The 25167-nt window shown below is 40.4% G+C and overlaps 1 protein-coding gene across 3 annotated transcripts in view; it reads left to right on the forward strand.

Moving 5' to 3' along the window:
* Nucleotides 1-25167, forward strand: part of RBMS2 (RNA binding motif single stranded interacting protein 2) — a 71769-nt gene that overhangs the window by 31966 nt on the left and 14636 nt on the right. For all 3 annotated transcript variants that reach the window (XM_045462713.1, XM_045462712.1, XM_045462714.1), the window contains 6 exons: nucleotides 7831-7997; nucleotides 16044-16102; nucleotides 16949-17040; nucleotides 18467-18624; nucleotides 24741-24820; nucleotides 24956-25065. In XM_045462713.1, coding sequence (XP_045318669.1) covers nucleotides 7855-7997; nucleotides 16044-16102; nucleotides 16949-17040; nucleotides 18467-18624; nucleotides 24741-24820; nucleotides 24956-25065 — 642 coding nt within the window. In that variant the 5' untranslated portion in view covers nucleotides 7831-7854. The remainder of the gene's footprint in view (nucleotides 1-7830; nucleotides 7998-16043; nucleotides 16103-16948; nucleotides 17041-18466; nucleotides 18625-24740; nucleotides 24821-24955; nucleotides 25066-25167) is intronic.

Here is a 25167-nt window from a genome sequence, read left to right on the forward strand (position 1 = left end):
CATTTCATATGAATGGAATCATACAATATGGGGTTCTTTGTGACTGACTCTTCAGTTTGCATGTTTTCAAGGTTCATCCATATATCTGTACTTCATTCTTTCTTATAGCTGAATAATAGTTTCATGTATGGATATACTACATTTTATTTATCCATTCATCAGTTGACAGACATTTTTGTTGTTACCACTTTGGGCTACTATAAAAAATGCTATGAAATTTGTGTATAGGTTTTGTGTGGACATAATGTTTTCAATTCTCTTGGGTACATACCTAGGAGTGAAATTGCTGGGTCATATGATAACTCTGCTTAACTGTTTTAGGAATTGTCAAACTGTTTTTCAAAGCAGCTGTATCATTTTATGTTCCCATCAGCAGTGTAGAAGGGTTCCAAATTCTTTACATTCTCACCAACACTTGTTATTTTTTATTATAACATCAAATTTAGAACTTTTGATTAAAGTCATAATCCTTATATTCTAGCCATCCTAGTAGATATAAAGTGGTATCTCATTATGATAATGATTTGCATTGCCATAAAGCTCCTTATTAAGAATTTAATATCCTACACATCCTTCAAGATACAGCTGTCTTTTTGGGGGGTGCCCAGGTGGCTCAGTTTGTTGAGCATCTGGGTCTTGGTTTTGGCTGAGGTCATGATCTCATGGTTCGTGGGTTGAAGACACACAACAGGCTCTGTGCTGACCGCTTGGAGCCTGCTTGGGATTCTCTGTCTCCCTCTCTCTCTGTCCCTCCCCAGTTCATGCATGTAATGTCTTTCTCAAAGCTAAATAAACATTAAAAAAATAAAGATACAACCATCTTTTTTGAGAAACTTTTTCCTCAGGATTTAACTTTTTTCTTTCATACTCTTGTACAATTTTGCTTGGATCCCCGTTAGCACACGTATGTCATTCTGCTAGTTATCTAGATTGTAAGCTCTGGTTTGTGAATTCCTTAATGGCTCCTTGTGGGTGTGTGTTTAAATTTATTATGAAATATTTCACTCCTACTCTTATGCATTTGTGAGTCCCCACTGCATCACGTAGGGCTTGCACATAGTTGGTATTCAGATATTTATTGACTGACTCAAATAGTGCAAAGGGTCTCATGAATGATTATCAGGAGGTCTGTTATTTCTCAGGGAAAGTCAACTTTCTTTTATTAGGAGATACTATGATGGAATCAAGGAAATAATGTATTTTAGACAAAAATGTTCAGATATAAGGGCACTCAGTCAGTTAAGCATCTGACTTGATTTTGGCTTATGTCACAATCTCACGGTTCGTGGGTTCGAGCCCTGCATCAGGCGCCACCCTGGCAGGGCAGAGCCTGCTTGGGATTCTCTCTCTCTGCCTCTCCCCCACTCACACTTGCTCTGTCTCAAAATAGATAAATAAACTTAAAAAAATGTTTAGATATATCATATGTCCTAGAGATCATTGGCTCCAGGGACATGTCTTATCCATATTCAAGTTGCAATAGGAATTTTGATGTCAGGCTAGTGGATTGTATATCTTTGAGATTCTTTAGGGGTTTATTAAAATGATACACAATTAGAGGCACCTGGGTGGCTCAGTCGGTTAAGCAACTGACTTTGGCTTAGGTCATGATCTCTCATGGTTTGTGAGTTTGAGCCCCACATCGGGCTCTGTGCTGACAGCTCAGAGCCTGGAGCCTGCTTTGTGTTCTGTGTCTCCCTCTCTCTCCCTGCTCCTCCCCTGCTTGTGCTCGCTCTCTGTCTCAAAAATAAATAAGTAAACATTAAAAAACAAAAAAAGGTAACACAATTAGCAAATCCCCTAAGTTTGTTTTACTCCTTTTAGTTAATGTCCATGCCTGTATACTATGTGCTAGGAACTTAGCTAGCTGGGATGAGGTTTTCTCCTGCTTTGATGATAATAATGTTAAGGGCCCAGGATGGGGATAACCTTGATGGCAAATGAATGGATATAGGATTTTCAAATTTTTTGAAATGCAAAATGAACGCTTGATCAGAATCTAATTTTCAGAATAAAGACAGTGTTTTACTTACATTATAATTTAGTTAACAAGCATCTTATCTGACTGGATCATTCTCTTAAAGATCTGATGAAAACTTAGTGATTGGGGGACAGCTGGCTGGCTCAGTTGGTACAGCAGGCTGCTCTTGATCTCAGGTCATGAGTTCAAGCCCCATGTTGGATATGGAGCCTACTTAAGAAAAAACAACAAAACTTCGTGATTGGTAAGTAGGCATCGTATCATCTCTATCATTATGATCTCTTGAAAGAGAGCCAAAGGAAGAACACTGTCTTGTCTCCCAGTTTCCTATAACTCAGCAAGACCGGAAACATAAAATTCATGCTACAGGAAGAGGGGAGTTTGATTTTTTGTTTTTTTTCCCCTGGTTGAAGTTAAAGGAGTTATACATTTCTGTTTCCCCATCCTAACAGCCCTTCCCCAGGTATTTATCCCTATTCTTTTTTTTAATTTTTTTTAACGTTTATTTATTTTTGAGACAGAAAGAGACAGAGCATGAACAGGGGAGGGTCAGAGAGAGGGAGACACAGAATCTGAAACAGGGTCCAGGCTCTGAGCTGTCAGCACAGAGCCCAACGCGGGACTCAAACTCACGGACCGCAAAATCATGACCTGAGCCGAAGTCGGCCGCTTAACTGACTGAGCCACCCAGGCGCCCCTATCCTTAGATATTCTTAATGGGATATATCACAGTGTTCTCTGCACATCCTTTTAAATACCACCTTACTAATCATTTAATTAGGCTTTTTCCTCACCTTCCTTCATGTCTAATATTGTCTAAATACTCTCATCATCTCTGGTCTCCCACCTCTCCGAACCAGCTTTGATAATGCAATTGAGATATGTGATACCGTTTCTCTGCGGTAAACCCATAATCTTTCCTATTCACTTCCAGAATTAAATCTCCTTCTTAAGAAGACTGATACTGGTACTCTTTTACTGGGTAACTATATGTATTTCTTTGATACATAATATGCTAGCATCCTTTATTTCTGAAGGCTTTTTTTTTTTTGTTCTGTTTTGTTTTTTAGAGAGAAGGAGAGAAAGAACTTTTTTAAATTTAGTTTTTGAGAGAGCGTGTGAGCGTTCATGGGCATACCAGCGGGGGAGTGGCAGAGGGAGAGAATCTCAAGCAGGCTGCACACTCAGTGCAGAGCCCACCAAGGGGGCTTGATCCCGCAACTCTGGGATCATGACCTGAGCTGAGATCAAGAATTGGTCGCTCAACCAATGGAGCCACCCAGGCAATCCCTCTGAAGGCATATTTAATAATCTCATGTATCTAAGATTCTAGGCCAAATGTGAGGGACCTTGTTTAAATAATTCACATTAACATTGGAATTATAGGGCATAGTACAGTTCTGAATCATGTTCTACATGGCCACTAATCCAAATGACTTCAGGAGTTTCACCTACATGAATACAAACCAAGGTTATAAGTAAAAACTTACCTATCTTTCTTTTTCTTCTGGGAGCAAAACAAAATTACATGTCATTCAAAAGGATGAAGTTAATTGATAGATACTATAGTAGATTTATATCCCTTCCTGAAGAGAACCTGGTATACTAACAAGTCAGCCATTTTAGCTTCTCTAATAACCCTGAATTTTATCCTCACATGAAAATGACATGTTTTAGGACATAACTATAAAAAGCAAATTAGCTTTAAGATTTATGGTCTGCTTTGAGTTATGAAATCTTCCATAGTTCAGCAGGATTAAGGAAAGAAATACCTTGCGCTTCACTTTGTAGGTTAGGCCTGACAGATGACCAGTGACCTCAGAGAACTATTTCAGTAGGAGTCAAGAGAGATAAAACTGCCCTGTCCTTCCCTTACTGATAAGAATATCTCAGTTCTCTGGACCTTTCTAAATACTACCTTTTTCTCTCTTACATGGGTAAACATGGATTTTTAGTTTACACTAGTTATTATGTCTCTCCAAATCATTTTGTTTTGGGAAGCCAGATAAGCTATTCTTAGGGGCTTTCTCAGCTGTTTGTTTGTTTTTTTTTTTCCCTTCTCTTGGATTGTCTTACCTTTCAAAATGAATAAATAAATATATATACCATTTCTCTTTGGAGCCAAACCTATGTGGCAATTTCAGAAGCTGCATAAAAGTATCAAGAGACAAAAGTCGTGGTTTTTTTTTTTTTTTTTTTTTTCATTTTTCGTTTTCTGGTTTTGGTTTTTTTTTTTTTTTTTTTTTTTTTTTTCTTAGCCATATCTTTTTTCCTAGGAATTTTTCTGCCCTACAGCAAGTTTATTATTGACTAAGCCATATTTTTAAATTATAGCTAAGACCTTAGTATTAAAACCAAGGTTTATAGCTATGTAGCAAATCAATAATTTAAGTTTATTTCTTTACTTAGTAACAACCCTTGTGTTCTTTCCTGGACAGTACTGGCATCCTTGATACTTTCTGTTAGACATATTCTCTCATATTGGGACAGGGGATAGATAAACTCAGGCAAATGGTCTCCTGTGCCAGTGCTTGGCACATGGTCTTATGACACTAGAGTTGCTTTTTCTGTTTTGTTGGTGTCATCATTATCATCATCATCATCATCACCCCAGGCATAGAATATCCTTTGGCTTTCTCAGCCTAAGGATAAACAATAGTAATTCCTTAGAGATGAGGAAAGACCTATATTATTGAATGATCTCCAGTAGTGATCTTGCTCTGAACTCAGGAACAGCCATGATTAGAATATATAGGTCACAGTTTTCTTAACTGTACTTAATTTTTTTTTAATGTTTATTTTTGAGAGAGACAGAGCATGAGCAGGGGAGGGGCAGAGAGAGAGGAAGACAATCTGAAGCAGGCTTCAGGCTCCAAGCTGTCAGCACAGAGCCCGACACAGGGCTCGAACTCGCAAACTGTGAGATCATGACCTGAGCCGAAGTCGGACGCTTAACCTACTGTGCCACCCAGGTGTCCCTTGACTGTACTTTATTTTTTATTTTTTATTTTTTCAACGTTTATTTATTTTTGGCACAGAGAGAGACAGAGCATGAACGGGGGAGGGGCAGAGAGAGGGAGACACAGAATCAGAAACAGGCTCCAGGCTCTGAGCCGTCAGCCCAGAGCCCGACGCGGGGCTCGAACTCACGGACCGCGAGATCGTGACCTGGCTGAAGTCGGATGCTTAACCGACTGCGCCACCCAGGCGCCCCAGACTGTACTTTAAATCGGGTGGTGCGATTATGATAGTAATGATAATAGAGGGGGCCTAGACCCATTAGTATTTGATTATTATTGCAGATCTAGTAATTCAGTGGAGATTTCAATGTCGTTCAGTTTTTTTTTTTTTAATGTTTGTTTATTTTTGAGAGAGAGAGAGCAAATGGGGGAGGGGCAGAGAGAGAGGGAGACACAGAATCTGAAGCAGGCTCCAGACTCTGAGCTGTCAGCACAGAGCCCGACGCAGGGCTCGAACTCACAAACTGCGAGATCATGACCTGGGCTGAAGTCAGATGTTCATCCGACTGAGCCACCCAGGCGCTGGCAAAAAAGTACTGCAATTTTTAGAGCTGAATGTATGAACTTTAGGTTTTTTTTGCCCTATTTTTGTCTTGTCTGAAAGTTGCTAAAAAATACACCATGCCTCATGCACCCTTCTGCACTTATTGACTGTATAATGTGACTGTCACCATCATCATATGGATGATCATCATTACCACTGTCACGTGGATTGTTCTGTATGGGAGATCTTAGTGTAAGTGCTGGCAAAGAGAGGGGGACAGGGATAGGAAATATAAATGTTGTGTTGGTAGTAGGTCATGAGTCTCGTCCATCCCAGAATGTGGTATTAGGTTTCTTCTTCTTTGCTGCAGGGATAAACTGTGTGTGTGCAAGCAGGTACACATTTTTATTGTGTACAGTGATAAAGATAGGAAAATACCTGCTTCAACATATTTTAGCTCAAGCAAAGATTTTAATTTTGAGGTTTGCTAAAGGTCAGGGGCATAAATATAAGAGGCACATTTCATATTAAAAATTCTTTGGGGTGAAGATTTTCACTCTTTGATATTCATGTTTCTCTTTTTCTTCTGTTATTGCTCTACTTCCTCAACACCACCACCAAAAAGAGAACGGGGTGAAAAACCTGGAGATGAAACTAGCATTTGAGAGGGAAGTAATTCCAAATAGATTTATAGTGTGAAGTGCTTTGAGCCTAGGGAGAACTGGAATATGAGTGTGAGGTAGTAAAATGCATGATATTATAGGTAACTATGCAAATTTAGAGTATTATGAACCAAATATAAATGTAAACACTAAAAGCCTGATTAGAACATAAAGAGTTAAAATATTCATGAAGGAATGGATCCATGCTCCAGCCAACCTGGTATTTTCCTCTAATAGAAGTACCAAAAAAAAAAAAAAAATACTGTAGCCCAGTCTGGTTGCTTGTCCTGGTATCAGTAGTGAAAGATTTGGGATGCTTCATCCAAAATCTTGGGTTTTCTTGACCATAATGTAGCTGTTGTTCATTCACTTAAACTTTAAAACATTTATAAGTAACTTAGGACTAAATTCTTACTACTAAGGTAACAAATTTCAGTTTTTACTGGTAATTAGTATTTTTACGTGGGCATTAGTATTTCATTTTATTTGTCTAAGTTTATAGTAATGTTCAAGTTCCAGGTATTTTGCAGTTCACATATTCTACAGTTTTTTGAATAATCTATGTTAAACTTACTTATACTTCCATGATTTGATAAATTTTTATTATTTCCTCTTCATCATTTTTTAAAATATTTATTATTTTTGAGAGAGAAACAGCAAGCAGGGAAGAGAGAGAGGAAGACACAGTGTCGGAAGCAGGCTACAGGCTCTGAGCTGTCAGCACAGAGCCTGACGCGGGGCTCGAATTCACAGACTGTGAGATCATGACGTGAGCCGAAGCCGGCTGCTTAACCGACTGAGCCACCCAGGCACCCCTTCTCTTTATCATTTTTAAGTGGAATCTAGATTTCATTAGCCCTGTCTCATTACATAAGTTACTTAAGAGGCATACGTTGTGTGGGGCGCCTGGGTGGCTCAGTCGGTTAAGCGTCCGACTTCGGCTCAGGTCATGATCTCGCGGTCCGTGAGTTCGAGCCCCGCGTCAGGCTCTGTGCTGACCGCCCAGAGCCTGGAGCCTGTTTCAGATTCTGTGTCTCCCTCTCTCTCTGACCCTCCCCTGTTCATGCTCTGTCTCTCTCTGTCTCAAAAATAAATAAACATTACCAAAAAAATTAAAAAAAAAAAAGAGGCATACGTTGTGTTCTTCAGTATCGGTATGATAAAAACATTCCACTATAACAAAGTACCTTTTTTTTTTTTTTTTTTTTTACATTTATTTATTTTTGAGAGACAGAGACAGAGCACAAGTGGGGGAGGGGCAGAGAGAGAATGAGACACAGAATCCGAAGCAGGATCCAGGCTCTGAGCTGTCAGCACAGAGCCTGATGTGGGGCTTGAACTCACAAACCACGAGATCATGACCTGGGCTGAAGTCAGATGCTTAACTGACTGAGCCACCCAGGCGCTCCCAAAGTACCTTTTTTTAAAACCTTTAACAAGCTTATTTTGGCCGCTTATTATTCCTGAAACATAGGTAAGACAGTTATGTATTTTCTTATTCTATGGCAGAATGGCAGAGAGGAATTCCTTTAGTTTCTGTTTTGTTTTTGTTTTTTAATTCTCTATTGAGTTAATTGCTATTAAAGTTTGGAATCATTCTTTGCAAGGAGCCAGGATCTTCCTCACTCTCCAGTATTTAAATGTATAATCTTCTGATCTTCTGTTGCTCATGTCTCTCTGCAGCCATATGTGTCACTGTCTCAGCAAATGGCACCACCTAGTCCAAGCAGCAGTACCCCTAACAGCAACGGTGGGAGCAATGGAAATGACCAGCTGAGCAAAACCAACCTCTATATCCGGGGATTGCAACCAGGCACTACTGACCAAGACCTTGTCAAATTGTGCCAGTCGTAAGTTGGCAGACATGTGGGTAGGCTTCGAGGGACAGTACAGGTTTGGCGATACTGACTTCTTGCCAAATACTCTTGTCCTGAAATGCAGTATTATTTGTCACAAGATTTCTTAGCAGCCCCTCTTAAATTCTACCTGTTATTAATACATAAAACCTTCTTGCGTTTCTCTGAGGAAAGCCAGCATAGGGCTGGCCTTTGAAGCCTAATAGGTGACTGTGTACTCAGAACTGATGGTCTTTGTGGAAAGATTCCCATCCTTACACCTCAAATTGAAATGCTCAGTATCTCTAAAGATACTGATTAGAAGACAGTGAGAGTTGGCAGTGCAGTAGGGATAGAAGAAAGTGGAAGTAACCAATTGAATTGTACATTTAGGAGAGTTTCTGCTGATAGAAGTAATCCCAGTGAACCAGAGGAGCTCTCAAATTAGTGGATAAAGGAGACAGTGGAGAAAGAGGCTGACACTCTGCATATACCCCCCTAAAGACCTTTGGGGTTCTTCAGAGTGGATTTGAGTCATGAGGTAGAGATAACTACCATGGAATTAGCCCAGTTAAGAATGCTAGAAAAATTTGCAAGAGTCCAAAGATGCGAACTCCGTTCCATTTGGCAGAAAAATACGTGTTTCAAATGATACATTTGGGGGAATGGTTATAGGAAGAAGTCTGGGGGTAGGGAAGAGGAAAATTGATTTTGGGTAGGGAATGGTAGAAAGAAATAGAAATAGGAACCTTAGACTGTGTAATTACCATTACAAAAAAAAACTTTTATCGACATATAACACACATAAAGTACACAAATCATAAGTGTATATACAGCAGTGACTTTTCATAAGGTAAACGTATCCTCGCAACAGTCCCTTGTAACCAGATCAAGAAGAAGTACATTGCTGGGGTGCCTGGGTGACTCAGTCAGTAAAGCATCTGACTCGTGATCTTGGGGTCATGAGTTCAAGCCCCACGTGGGGTATGGAGTGTACTTAGAAAAAAAAATGAAAAGGAAAAGAACATTACCCACTCTTTGGAAGCCCGTTGTCAGTTTCTATCCCCCCACCTCCAAACAAAGATCTACTGTTTTTTTTTTTAACTTATTTATTTTGAGAGACAGAGAGAACGGGGAAGTGGGGGAGGGGTAGAGAGAGGGAGAGAGAGAATCCCAGGCAGGCTCCATGCTGTCAACACAGAGCCCAATGTGGAGCTCAATCCCACGAACCCGTGAGATCATGACCTGAGCCGAGTCAGACACTTAACCGACTGAGTCACCCAAGCGCCCCTCTACTGTCTGTATTCTAAATGATTGATTGGTGTGGTTTGTTTGAACTTCATATAAACAATGATACAGCATACATGCCCTTTTATGTCTGGCTTCTTTTGTTCAGTGTTATTTGTGAAATTCATTCATATGAATTATAACAAAATTTTGTTTATTCTTATTGCTTTATAGAATTCCATCATAGGAATACACCATAGTTTATTTGCCCATTCTACTGTTGCTGGACATTTGAGTTGTTTCCAGTTTGTGACTATTATCTATATGAATAGTGCTGCCATGAACTTGTACATGTGTTTTGATGTACGTATGTGTTGGGTTTATACCTAGGAGTAAAATTGCTGAGTCATAGGATATACATTTTGTTCAGCTTTTGTAGATACTACTAAATAATTTTCTGAAGTGGTTAAACTAATTCAAAATCCCACGACAGTATGTGTAAAGTTCCAGCTGTTCCAAATCCTGGAAAGGCAGAACATTCTGCCCCCAAAATATAGGTGTGAGAGGCATCAGAGATGCTTTATAAATCCTTTACTCTTCTGAGGTTTGGTCCATGCAAATCATAGGGATTTTTGCTGGTACCAGGTTGCATAGATTCAGTCTCTAAAGGCTAGATGTACGTATGAAACTGTTTTTTTGTTTTGTTTTGTTTACCTCAGATTACCTTGGTTAAAAGGTATTTTATTTAAAAAACATTTTTTTAACGTTTATTTTTTTGAGAGAGAGAGAGAGAGAGAGAGAGAGTGTGAGGTGAGAAGGGGCAGAGAGAGAGAGAGAGGGAGACAGAATCTGAAGCAGGCTCCAGGCTCTGAGCTGTCAGCACAGAGTCTGATGCGGGGTCAAACCCACGATCCGTGAGATCATGACCTGAGCCAAAGTCCAGCGCTTAACCGACTGAGCCACCCAGGAGCCCCGAAAGGTATTTTAAATGAGAGTGAGGGAACTTAGTCTAGGACTAGTAATTTTTGAGGGGAATGGGAATTGGCAGAAATGTTGGTTTGTGAAGGAAAAGGCTATCATATCAGTCTAGTTCCTTGATTTCTGCATGCTGGGTTTCTTGCACGAAACATAATATGCTACAAAAATCTTCTCACTTCACAAGACAGACAAAACTCACTTCTACTTCACAATACTTTTAGACTTTCACTTTGCCCTTCACAACAGTTGCCTTATCTTTGGCCGTGTCTGAAGAAGGGATGAGAATAGTCAGGGTCATCATATAGGATGGAACCGAGGAGCTCAATAGGAGACTATAGAGACGTAGAAATGAGGCAGGGAAAGAATAGGTGCTAGATGAGTTATGACAAAAAGGAGGCTGAGAAGAACAGGTGGCTGGAGCCCTGCTGGATGCTGCAAGCTGGGAGTTAAACCTTTCTAGGAAGGGTGTTTCCCATGCATAGAAGGACTTCCTGTTTTCTTCCTAGTTATCTCTCTCTGGGTTGTAGGGGAAGTGAATATTCCTGGATCCTAAACCCTGGTGGGCAGGAAGAAAAGGCATGGAGTGTAGGACTGGAATCCTTGTTCTCTTGGAGGGGCTTCTTCTTCCAAGGAGGAAGCAAACCCAAACCCTCTGTTGCCAACTGCAGTGCAGACTCTGAGCTCTAGGTCTCAACCTGCTCAGACCCACAGCCAGCTCCACCTTGGGGCCTTGGTAGGGATAGCAACCTGTATGCCCTCTGGCCAGTCTCCTGCATCTCTTCCCTTGCTTAAGTTTGGGAAAGAATCCAAATATGTAGTCCTGAAGGGCTAGGATCATCATATTCATCCCCACCCCCATTTTGATGTGTTCTTTTCCCAGCCTCCAAGGCATTACTTGGCTTTTTCTGTCTAATCCATTGGATGACAGAAGCCCCACCAAAAAAGTCAGTGAGAGCCTGCCCAGGAACAAAACAAATATGTCAGTCATCATATGTTCTTTAGGGATGAGAGGGGAAGTGAAAAACAAAACACTTGTTTGGGGTATTGGTCTCAAATTCAGTCCCTGCCAGCTGTTTTCAGGTAAATCCTATACTTCTGATTCTATTAGTGATTTCTGTTCTGTATCTTTAATATTTTCACCCTCCTAGGGTGGGATGTAGAGATGTCTTTCTAGTGGAACACTTCTAATATGATCCTGACCTGGGATACTCCACTGCTGAGTTTGGGGGACTCCACATAACTGCTGCAAAAGTATAATTTTCAAAAAGTTGAAAAACATGATTCTCATACAAATATAGGTAAACACATGCCCAAGATTTATTTCATTCATTAATAAGGGAACCAGCGGGATGGTAAAATGGATTCAAAGACATTTGAGGGACTGAGTATTTATAGATACTGAAGAAATAATGTTGGAATAAGATTCCTAGGTTATAGGGGTGCCTGGGTGGCTTAGTTGGTTAAGTATTCAACTCTTTGTCTCAGTTCAGGTCTTGATCTCAGGGTTGTGAGTTCAAGCCCTGCATTGGGCTCATGCTTGGTACGAAGCCTACTTAAAAAAAAAAAAAAAAAGATTGGGGGTACCTGCATGGCTCAGTCAGTTAAGTGCCGGACTTTGGCTCAGGTCATGATCTCATGGTTCATGGGTTTGAGCCCCTCGTCGGGCTCTGTGCTGACAGCTCAGACCCTGGAGCCTGCTTTGGATTCTGTGTCTCTGTCTCTGGCCCTTCTCGGTTTACACATACACACACACACACATACACACACACACACACACACACTCTCTCTCTCTCTCTCTCTCTCTCTCTCTCAAAAATAAATAAATGTTAAAAAAAAAAGATGGCTGGGTTATATACAAAACTGGTTCATATCCTATAGGACAATATAAAACAGGAATTTTGGGGATCTCTTTTCTACTGGACAGAAATTATTTGCATTTACTGGACAAAATCTATAAGTTTATATGTATCTTCACAAGGCCTGGACCCTAAGCAGTAGTAAACAGTAAGTCAAAAAAAGAAACATCCCCCTAGATAATTAAATATATTTCAAGTAGGCTTTTTAGACATTGTTTCAGAATGACATTGAAAGGATACACGATCTTCACTTTACCTTACCGTAAAGTTTTGGGTAATTTCTTAACACTGCTGTTGCACCTGGTTTTGTACCCACTCACCTCCCTAACATGCTCAAATCTTGACAGTGAGAAATAGAAGGCTTAGAATAAAGTAAAGCAGGACAGAGAACCATTTGCACTAAAGTTGAAGTTTCTTGACTGTAGTAATGATGATAATAGTAGTTAAGAACTTTCAAGCGTTTACCGTATGGTAGACATTAGTGCTTTATATCCATGAACTCATTTCATATTCCCAACAATCCTATCTCTGCTTTACAGATGATGGGACTGAGGCCCATAGGGGTTAAATGACTTGTCCGAAATGACATACAGCTATAGAGTGTCAGAACTAGGGTTTGAAATGAGCAGTTTATACTAGCCAACTGGATCCGACAATACATTAAAAGAATTATTTACCACAATCCAGTGGGATTTGTCCCTGGGATGCAGGGCTGGTTCAATATCTGCAAATCAATCAGTGTGACACACCACATTAATAAAAGAATAAGAACCACATGATCCTCTCAGTAGATGCAGAGAAAGCTTTTGACAAAATACAACATCTTTTCTTGATAAAAACCCTCAAGAAAGTAGGGATAGAAGGATCATACCTCAAGATCATAAAAGCCATATATACAAAAGATTCACCACCAATATCATCCTCAATGGGGAAAAACTGAGAGCTTCCCCACTAAGGTCAGGAACACGACAGGGATGTTCCCTCTCACCACTGTTGTTCAACATAGTTTTAGAAGTCCTAGCTTCAGCAGTCAGACAACATAGAGAAAAAGAAGGCATCCAAATTGGCAAGGCGGAAGCAAACTTTTCATTCTTCGCAGATGACATGATAGTCTATGTGGAAAACCCAAAAGATTCCACAAAAAACTGCCAGAACTGATCCATGAATTCAGCAAAGTTGCAGGTATAAAATCAATGTACAGAAATCTGTTACATTTTTTTTTAGTTTTTTTAAACATTTATTTATTTTTGAGACAGAGACAGGGCATGAATGGGGGAGGGTCAGAGAGAGAGGGAGACACAGAATCCGAAACAGGCTCCAGGCTCTGAGCTGTCAGCACAGAGCCCGACATGGGGCTTGAACCCACGGACCGTGAGATCATGACCTGAGCCGAAGTCGGACGCTTAACCGACTGAGCCACCCAGGCGCCCCTACATTTCTATATACCAATAATGAAGCAGCAGAAAGAGAAATCAAGGAAGCGATCCCATTTACTATTGCACCAAAACCCGTAAAATACCTAGGAATAAATCTAACCAAAGAGGTGAAAAATCTATACACTGAAAACTATAGAAAATTTATGAAAGAAATGGAAGAAGATACAAAGAAATGGAAAAACATTCCATGCTCATGGATTGGAAGAACAAATATTGTTAAAATGTTGATACTACCCAAAGCAATCTACATATTCATTGCAACCTCTGTCAAAATAACACCAGCATTCTTCACAGAGCTAGAGCAAACAATCCTAAAATTTGTATGGAACTAGAAAAGACCCTGAATAGCCAAAGCATTCCTGAAAAAGAAAACCAAAGCTGGAGGCATCACAATTCTAGACATCAAGATGTATTACAAAGCTGTAATCATCCAGGTAGTATGGTACTGGCACAAAAACACTTAGATCAATGGAACAGCATAGAGAACCCAGAAATGGACCCACAAATGTATACCCAACTAACTTTGACAAAGCAGGAAAGAATATCCAATGGAATAAAGACAGTCTCTTCAGCAAATGGTGTTGGGAAAACCGGACAACAACATGCAGAAGACTGCACCTGGACCACTTTCTTACGCTATATACAAAAATAAACTCAAAATGGATGAAAGACCTAAATGTAAAACGGGAAACCATCAGAATCCTAGAGGATGAAACAGGCAACAACCTCTTTGATCTTGGCCATAGCAACTTCTTACTTTACATGTCTCCAGAAGCAAGGGAAACAAAAGCAAAAATGAGCTCTTGGGACCTCATCATAATAAAAAGCTTCTGCACAGTGAAGGAAACAGTCAACCAAACTAAAAGGTAACCGACGGACTAGGAGAGGATATTTGCAAATGACATATCAGATAAAGGGTTAGTATCCAAAATCTATAAAGAACTTCTCAAACTCAACACCCAAAAAACAAATAATCCAGTGAAGAAATGGGCAAAAGACATGAATAGACACTGTTCCAAAGAAGGCTACTGGAATTATTCCCCTATTCCAGATGGCTAACAGACACATAAAAAAATGCTCAACATCACTGTTTATCAGGGAAATACAAATCAAAACCATAATGAGATACCACCTCACAACTGTCAGAATGGCTAAAATGAACAACGCAGACAACCACCAATGTTGGCAAGGATGTGGAGAAAAAGGAACCGTTTTGCACTGCTGGTAGGAATGCAAACTGATGCAGCCACTCTGGAAAGTAGTATGGAGGTTCCTCAAAACATTAAAAATAGAATTACCCTACAACCCAAAGGATATTTATCCAAAGGATACTGGTGTGCTGTTTCGAAAGGGCACATGCACCCCAATGTTTATAGCAGTGCTGTCAACGATAGCCGAATTATGGAAAGAGCCTAAATGTCCATCAACTGATGCATGGATAAAGATGTAGTGTGTGTGTGTGTATACACACACACACACATATATATATATATCAACACACACATATACGTATATATATACATACGTGTGTGTGTATATATATACATATATATGTATATATACATATATATATGTGATGGAGTAATACTCGGCAATCAAAAAGAATGAAATCTTGCCATTTGCAACAATGTGGATGGAACTAGAGTGTATTATGCTAATGGAAATTAGAGAAAGACAGATATCATATGACTTCACTCCTGTGTGGAATTTGAGGTACAGGACAGATGAACATAAGGGAAGGGAAGCAAAAATAATAAAAAAAAAAAAAAAACGGGGAGGGGGACAACACATAAGAGACTCTTAAATATAGAGAACAAACTGTTGCTGGAGGGGTTTTGGGTGGGGGATGGTCTAATTGGGCAAGGGGCATTAAGGAATGAGCACTGGGTATTATATGTAGGTGATGAATCACTGGATTCTCCTCCTGAAATCATTATTGCACTATATGCTAACTAACTTGGATGTAAATTAAAAAATAAATTATATAGAAGAAAATTATATATAGAAATTATATAGAAGAAAAATAAAGTTATATAGAAAAAATTATATAGAAGAAAAAAAATTATATAAAAAGAAAAAGTTTGGCTCAGGTTAACCTTCAATCAGAGGTGGGTAATGGGATGCAGAGAAGAGAAATGTCTATAGGTTTTTCATAGGAATGGTGTTTGTCCAGAAGAAGGTAATTGATTATTAAAGATTATATTTAGTCCCCAAGGAATTCCAGCCAGAGCTCTGCCCCTACACACACTATGTGGATATCACCAGGCTTCTTTTCCCAAGAAGATAATAGTCTCTTCCCACCTAGTATCTAAGTCTTAATTGGGGAAGAAGAGAGAAACATGTTGGTATTGTAGGGACTGCAGTTATGTTATTTCTAGTAGGCATCTTTGGAGAATAGGTTTATATGATGAGCTTGACATTTTAAATTTATTTCTTCTTGTTTTTATTAAGGTTTGAGTAGGAACAGTTTTGAAGAAAGGGCACGGATTCATCCAGATGTCTTGATCTCTGTCCTGTTCTAAATCCTGCCCCACATTATCACTTTGCATTTTCTTTTCCCTTAGATATGGCAAGATTGTCTCCACTAAGGCCATACTGGACAAGAGTACAAACAAATGCAAAGGTGAGAGAACAGCTATCTTTGGTGATGGAGAGCACCTATGAGTGAGGCCATCCCTTGTCTCTTATCTTTACTGCTCAAAGCTCCTAGTACTCAGTGCTGGGGAGGCATCTCTAAGGTTTTCAGGCTTAAAAGACTAATAGATATTTAGATTGTTTGGTGACCAGATAGCTAGAGCGGAAAATGCTATTTTGGGGACCCAAGGCTAGAAGCGTGCACAGAGTCCCTCAGCCTGTTTTGGACTTCTGGTTTCCCCAGATTGGATGGTGGATATGGGAGGTAAGATTGTTTCTATTTAGTAAAGCATTGTAAATGCCTTGCAGTAGTGGTAGTGGTGCAATGACTTGGTGGGTATTATTTTGTAAGGATGAATTTGTTGAGGTTTCGAGCAGTGCTGGGTGTGGATGGAGGAATAGAAGGAGGTGAAGGACTATCTATTGGGTGGGGTGGGGCTTCTCCCAGGTGGCTGGCTGTCTGCAACGGAGAGGCTATATTCCCTACATGCCTGGCATTCCTGGGATGTGGCTAGAAAACAGGAAAGAGTTCGTTAGGGGTGGGGGCTGTGGATTATTAGAAGAGCCTAGTTTCTGAAACCTCCTATTTCTTAAGGGGGAGGGAAAAAGGCAAGAACATCACAAGGACCCCATCGCCCTTGGCATGCATAGCTGTAAAATAGACTAAATCTCATGGGGTTTGAAGAGCACTGGATAACCGCTTGAAACCTCTTAATTTCTTTCTCCCTCCTACTCTGTTACATGGATCATAACTCTTCCTCTGTCTTCTGACAAGCCTGGGCCTCCTGCATCCCTTACACCCCCACCTCCCAGTGATGCTATTTCCCTGTTCCAGGCTATGGCTTTGTGGACTTTGACAGTCCTTCAGCAGCACAGAAAGCTGTCACAGCACTGAAAGCCAGTGGTGTGCAGGCACAGATGGCAAAGGTAAGGGTTCTATCCCATGTCTACTCCTCCTAGTACCAGAGGTCCAGTTCTAAGGCTTCCAGAGGGTGTAAGACCATGAATTTGATGGGCAAGGGCCATGTGCAGTAGTTTTTGACTATATCTGACCAAAGAAATGCTGGGCCAGTGTCCCATTGAGCATCCGTTGGCTGCCAGAGGAAGGTGTTCTTCAAAATCTGTGGTAGGTAGCTCTGTCGACTCTTCCTCTCATCAAGTATTATAAGCAGGTAAGAGGGTCAAGAAGCTTCCCTTCCTCCTGCTGTTTCTCCATTTACACCCTGGCCCCACTTCCCTACCAGACAGCTTGTGGTAGTTTAGCAATATTCTATGAAGAAGCCAGTTGTGCAACTCAGAAGTTAAGAAGTGCTCTTCACTTCCCAACACTGTTCCCTTTGCTTGTCCTGGGGGTGGGGTATCTGTAGGGGAATTGTTAGGGGTTGGGGAGAGGGAACCCACAGCAAGGAAGGAAGCTGACCCTCTTTGTCATGTCTCTGGGGAGCTTTTGTTTTAATCCAGACTACTAGAAAACCTGAGGCTTTTCTCTCCCTTCTGTTTTGAGGCGGGATTGCCCCCTTGCCTTTCTGAAGTCATTGTGAATACTCTGTAGAGCTGATGAGGTGGGCCTGACCGTCACTCTTTTCTGTATGGTTAAAGAAAAACAAAGCCCTGAGGGGAAAGGCAGAAGAGGGATTGAAGTTGCTGGTGACCAGACCCTACTCTCTAGGGCAGTGACTGCTTAAGTTCTTAAAAATACAGCTGTGGGAAGTTATTGCCATTTTGCACATTCTGCCCCCTGGTGGGGGCTCTTCCACCTCTTTCCTCTTTTCTGAGAAAAGCCCTCTGACAATGGCGTTTAGGAGACTTCAGAGTTCCTACAAGATTAGAGCTCTGAGGGCTGCATGGTGACCCCGAGAGCTAAACATCTGCTCCTTAGCACAGCCCCCAGCACATTGCCTTTCCTTTCTCCTTCTCCCTCTTCCTGCTCTCCCTCAGTCGAGAGTGAACAGGCATTCCTACTCAGAGGATTCTGCTGTGGCCGGAAGAGGAGGGAGGAGGATTGCTTAAAACAGGCCAGCCGGGAAGCAGTGCTGGCCAAGGGAATCCAGTGCTGGGGAGGGAGGAGTAGCTGCTTTGCCTAGTTCTTAAAGAGACAGCCAAAACATCACCGATGACTTCTATTATGGGTGTGTAAAGTACTGGAAATATTGAATCTGCTTTTTTTTTTTCCCCTCGACTCAACATACAATCCATGGTAGTGAGACTAGGTGTTATGAATAGTTAAGATACTCTTTGTTTATGTGGGCCCCTTCCTACTGTCTCTTTTCTGAGATGTCGTATTGTGATGAGGGCTTAGGGTGGGAGAGGGATAAGAGATGTGAGCTTCATTTTCTCACTTTTTTCCCCATAGCAACAGGAGCAGGACCCCACAAATTTATACATATCAAACCTTCCATTATCAATGGATGAACAAGAACTGGAGGGGATGCTGAAGCCCTTTGGCCAGGTTATCTCTACTCGAATCCTTCGAGATACCAGTGGGACCAGCAGAGGGGTTGGCTTTGCAAGGTGAGGGATATCAAGAATGGGAAATGATGAAGTTAATAAAGAATGTCACTTAGAAGATCACCAAAAAAATCTGTACTCCCTCCCCCAAGGGACAAATTATTGGCCTAAAGTACTTGACAGTGAATCAGAAATTCATTTAATTAGAGGTCACAATACTCAAAAACCCATTTGCTCCCAAATCTTTATCCTTTCTCTACTATTTCTTGCTACTGTAGCATTTGTTCCTTTGATCCAGACCCAAGCAGGATACAATAATTCTATATCTTCTTACAGTTTACTGAATAGTTTCTCATTCTATTATCTCATTTAATCTTTACAACAACCCCACGAAATATAGTAAAACCTTGGTTTGCGAGCATAATTCATTCCGGAAACATGGTTGTAATCCAAAGCTCTTGAATATCAATGTGAATTTCTGCATAAGAAATAATGGAAACTCAGATGATTCGTTCTACAACTCAAAAATATTCATATGAAAATTATTACTAAAAATGATTACTATAATAAAAAATATAAAGAAAAATAAATTAACCTGCACTTACCTTTGAAAACCTTCATGGCTGGTGTGAGGGAGACAAGAGAGAGTTGGGTTATTGTGTAGGGCGACTTTCACTAACAGAATCACTGCTATCTGTTGGCTCAGTGGAATCTTTTTCTACATGGCGGCCATAGTATATGGTCACACAGATGTTGACTCCAGTGCAATATTAATAAACTCTTATCATACACTGTATTTAATGTAACTGGCAATAAGGCAGCAGAGGGAAAGGTCTGTATACCTGCAGGCAGCCTGACCTAGAACGAAGCAAAGCATTCCTAAGTTTACTCTTGTGTGGACTGTCCATACAAAAGCAAAGGACTGTCCATAGGTGCTTTGAAGTGACAAAAAATGCACTAGTGCCTGTTGTGGGCATCTTCCAAGGTTCCGAAAAATCACTGATTTCTGCCAAACACCGCGGCCTAAGACTGAGCATTCAAGCATAGAGATGATCACCCACAGTCCCGCAGAAAGAGAGAGAGAGAGAAGAACCATTGGCTCAGTTGTGATCATGTGACATTTGGCATCACATACAACTTGTATTGTAAGACATTGCTCATTTATCAAGTTAAAATTTATTAGAAATGTTTGTTCATCTTGCAGAACATTCACAGAACAAGTTACTTGCAATCCAAGGTTTTACTGTAAATATTCTCTGTTTTAAGGAAACCAGGACACCTGGGTGGCTCAGTCAGTTGAGCTTCTAACTCTTGTTGACTCAGGTTATGATCCCAGGATCATGGGATTGAACTCTGTGTTGCACTCTGCACTGGGTGTGGAGCCTGCTTGGGATTCTGTCTTTCCCTCTGTCCTTCATGTGCTTCTGTCCACTCATGTGCTTACTCTCTCTCTCAAAAAAATAAAAATAAAAGGATACTCTAAAAAAAAGCCATTTTATAGATAAGGAAACCAGAGTCCCCAATATAAAGTGATTTGTGCAAGGTCCCACAGTGAGTGGTAATCCTTCTGGCTTTAAAATCAGTGGGATGAAGATTTGGTCTACCTTTTCAGTTCTGTTGAGAGACTTAGATCCTAGACCAACTCTGCCACTAATTGCCCCTGTGATATCAGGCCTTTATGTGACTTGGTTTACTCTGTGAAGTGGAGATTGATATAGATGAGTGGTTTTCTTAAGGTATACCCTACAGCTGCGGAGTTCTCCAGGTTGCCTACCTCTTCTGGGCTTAAGTGTCATTTGTAGGGCTTCATAATCTCCTAGCCCACTTAAGAAATGGTGCTGCCTTTATTTTAAGATTTTGTTTAAACGAGATTCTGTCACTTTTTCTAAAAGTTTGAAAACTATTGGAATAAGTGATCTGAAGTTCCCATTTTGTGTTAAAATATCTTGTCTGGTCCAGGAACACTCCCTTACTCTGGAGTATTTCAGATCTTGGAAACTCAATCTTAGTAGCACCATCTGCTGGCAATCCCAAGTATAACTAAAAGAGAGTTCCTAGGCTTGAAGTCATCAGACTTTTTTTTTTTTTTTTTTTTTTTTTTTTGCTCCCATACTCTTAAAGCAGAGGTTCTCAACCTTTTTCAGTTCATGGCACTTTATGTTGTCTCAGTACTTTGTTTTTTGCTCTAGACCAAAAGAAATACTTGAAGGGGCACCCAGCTGGTTCAGTCAGTAGAGCATGCGACTCTTGATTCTGGAGTTGTATGTTTGAGCCCCACATTGGGGTAGAGTTTATTTAAAAACAAAACAAAAAACAAAAAAACTGAGCAAAAGAAATGCGTAACAGTTCAGTTTATTGAGTAATTTAATGGTCTAAACAACTCAAAAAGTTTTTATGTTAAAAATTTTGTAGCTATTTTGGAGTGCCTGGGTGGATCAGTCGGTTTTTGCTTGATTTTGGCTCAGGTCATGATCCTGGGATTGTGGGATTCTCTCCCCCACTTGTGCACTCTCTCTAAAATAAAAAAAATTTTTAATTAAAAAAATTGTAGCTATTTCAAAAATGCATTAAAAGAGAAAATATTTTTATTTCAATCTTTATACTTACTATACTTACAAATGGGATGTGCATCTGTTGAACACTGCACAACTTCTCAAGCCTTGGAATCAGATTAGACACTTACACCCTTATTTCCTGTTACACACTGGTTTTCTTATGGTATTTGCTTTTGTCGTAGCCACCATTGAAAAACTAGCTTTGTAATAATACATTATCAAAGGATTGTAGGGTGACCTAATGTTGAAATAGTGACCTGTTTAGAGTTAGTAGTCCATCCAGTATCCAACAGATGTTGCTGTATTTTCTTCAGAAAGTTCAAAAATTCCCTGTGTGTGCCTCTGTGAGCTCACTGCAGAGGCACAGGGTACCTCCGAGCCCAGTTTGGAAACTGTGGCTTTGAAGACTTGAAAAACTGAAATCTTTTGCATCTTTCTATGTTACTATCTACATATTTTCTTCATACATTTAGATCTTGCAAAGTATAATTCCCAGCAAATTACAAGTATTGACATTTTAAATAAAACTGTCATGTCATTTATAAATGTATGCAAATATATCTAAATGTCATAGCAATGTGATATACAAAATCATCCTTTTAAAAATATATAGGACATTTCTTTTTTAATAGTTATAACTTTTTTTTTTAAGTTTATTGATTTTTTTTTTTTTTTTTTTTTTTTTTTGGAGAGAGGCGTGCAAATGGGGTAGGGGCAGAGAGATTGAGAGAATCCCAAGTAGGCCCCACACTGCCAGGGCAGAGCCCGATGTGGGTCTTGAACTTACGAGATCATGATCTAAGCTCAAGTCAAGAGCCAAACGCTTAACTGACTGAGCCACCCAGGCGCCCCAATAGTTATAACTCTTAGATCATTCTTATTATGATGTTCTTTCTCTTTTAAAAAAAAATTTTTTTAGTGTTTTTTATTTATTTTTGAGAGAGAGAGAGCACAAGCAGGGGAGGGGCAAAGAGAGAAGGAGAATCTGAAGCAGGCTCCAGGCTCTGAGCTGTCAGCACAGAGCCCAAAACAGGGCTCGAATTCATGAACTGGGAGATCATGACCTGAGCCTAAGTCAGATGCTTAACTGACTGAGCCACCCAGGCACCCCTTCTTTTTTTTTTTTTTTTTAATAGACTGATGTGTTTAGGGACTATTTAAATTTTATTTATTTATTTTGATGGGGGACAGGGCAGAGAGAGAGGGGGAGAATCCCAAGCAGGCTCCATGCCGTCAGCATAGAGCCAGATGCAGGGCTCGACTCCATAAACTATGAGGTCATGACCTAAGCCGAGATCAACACACACTTAACCAACTGAGCCACCTAGGCGCCGCCCCCCCACTTTTCTTGATCTTGTATTTCCATTCCATTTCCTTACAAAATTGTATTCCAATATAAAATATTTTTATAGTTGAAAGTCTTTTTATGGATCATTCTGTCGTACTTCTCTGTAACTGTTTTTTTGTTTTCATGCTGAGAAACCTGTTCACATAAATAAGTAAATGGGAATAGAAAGAATTTTGTTAAAATAGGAATTCTTTGAATTCTTATTTATATGCCAATAACCAATGTGATTGATTTGTCAAAATTGATTTTTTAATGTGTCCGTTAACAACCTACTGAGTTATCCAGCTTGTTGGAAAGAAGAATTAGAAACATCTGACTTACAAAATGATTTAAAAGTCAGGCATCATTGCCTCTTGTGGAGTTTGGGGATGGGTGCAAAATCTGTGGAAAGGGTGGCTGTGAGAGGGCACTTGACCTTTGGTGGCCACAGGCTCTCCCCAGGCAGACCAGTTTTAGGAAAGAGCTTATGAGGAAGTGGAGGGTCTGAAAACAGTTCTCTTAAAATACCCCATGCCTGCGTAGCCTTCTGGAAGATTAAGGAGTAGAAGTAACCCAACTAAAGACTGCTGCTGTGGAATACCTAGGTTGTGGTTTTTCCCTAAAAGGTTCCATTTGAGACCGTTTTAAAATGACCACCTTCATAGGAATGGTTCATATTTTTAGTGGATATTGGCATAGAAAATGCAATGAGATTTACTTTAAATATGGAAGGAGGGGAAGATACTGTACCTTGTGTCATATAGACCCTTAGAATTTTTAGAACACACTTAAAAGACATGATCTCATTTGATCTGCAATAGGGTAGGGTGGATATTATCCCTAAAGCAGAAATGAGGAATAGGTCCAGTGGGTTTTTGTGCAGGTCCTAACTCACAGAACTTTGGGTAGTAAGCTGGTGCTGGAATCTAGATTTTCTAGTTTCTTACTTGTCGTCTTTCCCCAATAAGACACTTTAACTCAGTAGTTCCCAACATTATTTCTGTCACTATAGACCATGAACTCTGTCTTCCCTTTCCTCTTACAGTTTTATAAAATCTTAATATTATTAGGAGCTAATTAGACTACAAAAGCAAAAAATAAACATTAGCAAGTTCTTAGCTTGTACAGTTTTATTGGAGTGAAGTTAGGAATTTTGTAATAAAAACTAATGGTGACATGGGGTACCTGGCTGGCTCAGTGGGTAGAGCATGTGATTCTTGATCTCAGGGTCATGAGTTCAAGCCCCACACTAGGCATAGAGCTTATTTAAAAAAAAAAAAAAAAAAAAAGCAGGGGAGCCTGGGTGGTTCAGTTGGTTAAGTGTTCTACTCTTGATTTTGGATAAGGTCATGATCTCACAGTTTGTGAGATTGAGCCCCACGTTGGGCTCTGTCTGACAACGTGGAGCCTGCTTGGAATGCCCTCTCTCCCTCTCTCTTTGTCCCTCCTTCAGTTGTATTGTATATACTCTCTCTCTCTCTCAAATAAATATTAAAAAAATTTTTAAATAAAAAAATCTGGGTGTCTGGGTGGGTCATTTGGTTAGGTGTCCAGACGTCGGCTCAGGTCATGATCTCATGGTTTATGAGTTTGAGCCTCACATTGGGCCCGCTGCCGTCAGCACAGAGACCGCTTGGGATCCTCTGTCCGCCCCCCTCTCTATGCTCCTCCCCTGCTCACACTTGTTCTCTGTCTCTCAAAAATATACATAAAAAAAAAAAGGTTATTCCTAAGAAATAAATAAGTAATAAAATAAATAATGGTGACAGCCACTATTTATTCTATTCTTGTTTGTGAACCAGACCTAATAGTGGGCCTATCCATCAGTAACTTCTTTGGGATATTCATAGCATGAGGATCTTCATTTTTCCTTTTAGGAGCCCTATACGAGCCAGTTGAGGGAGCTTTTAGACGCTGGGGTTGCCACAGGGTGCCTGGGTGGCTCAGTTGGTTAAGCACCTGACTTCGGCTTAGGTCACAATCTCACAGCTCTTGAGTTTGAGCCCTGCGTCAGGCTCTGTGCAGAGCCTAGAGCCTGCTTTGAATTCTGTGTCTCCCTGTCTGTCTGCCTCTTCTCTGCTTGTGCTCTCTCTTTCTTTCTCTCAAAAAATAAACATTTAAAAAAAAGATGCGGTTGCCTCTTCAAGATACCTTGAATTTGTGTGGAGAAAACTGTGTTTCTAGAGTCATAATTTTTGGAGCATTTGTGGGGCTGGGAACTTAGAGCTTTCTCTTTGAATGTAGGGGGAGCACAGATCCTGGAGAAGCTAGAGCCTAACCCCTCTTGTGCTCCTTAGGATGGAGTCCACAGAGAAGTGTGAAGCCATCATCACCCACTTTAATGGAAAATATATTAAGACACCTGCTGGAGTACCAGGTGAGGCATTTGGGAATCAGGCTGAGAGAGCCACAGATTGTTACTTCCAGGGAAGATTCTGGAGGCATTTTGCGTGAGTGTGAATGGACTAAGTGAGGTAGGACTCAGCTGCCTGTTTGCTTGCTTTCTTGGCAGCCCCTTCTGATCCCTTGCTTTGCAAATTTGCTGATGGTGGTCCAAAGAAACGACAGAACCAAGGAAAATATGTGCAAAATGGACGGGCCTGGCCAAGGAATGGAGATGTGGTAAGAGGACCTCTGAGGAGACAGGAGTACTAAGGTTATTAAAGTGGAATGGAAATTACCGTGGCCTGATTTCTGTGAGTTTAGTGGCAAGCTTGAGAGCTA

Source organism: Leopardus geoffroyi, chromosome B4, assembly GCF_018350155.1.
Source record: "Leopardus geoffroyi isolate Oge1 chromosome B4, O.geoffroyi_Oge1_pat1.0, whole genome shotgun sequence".
Lineage (NCBI taxonomy): Eukaryota > Metazoa > Chordata > Mammalia > Carnivora > Felidae > Leopardus > Leopardus geoffroyi.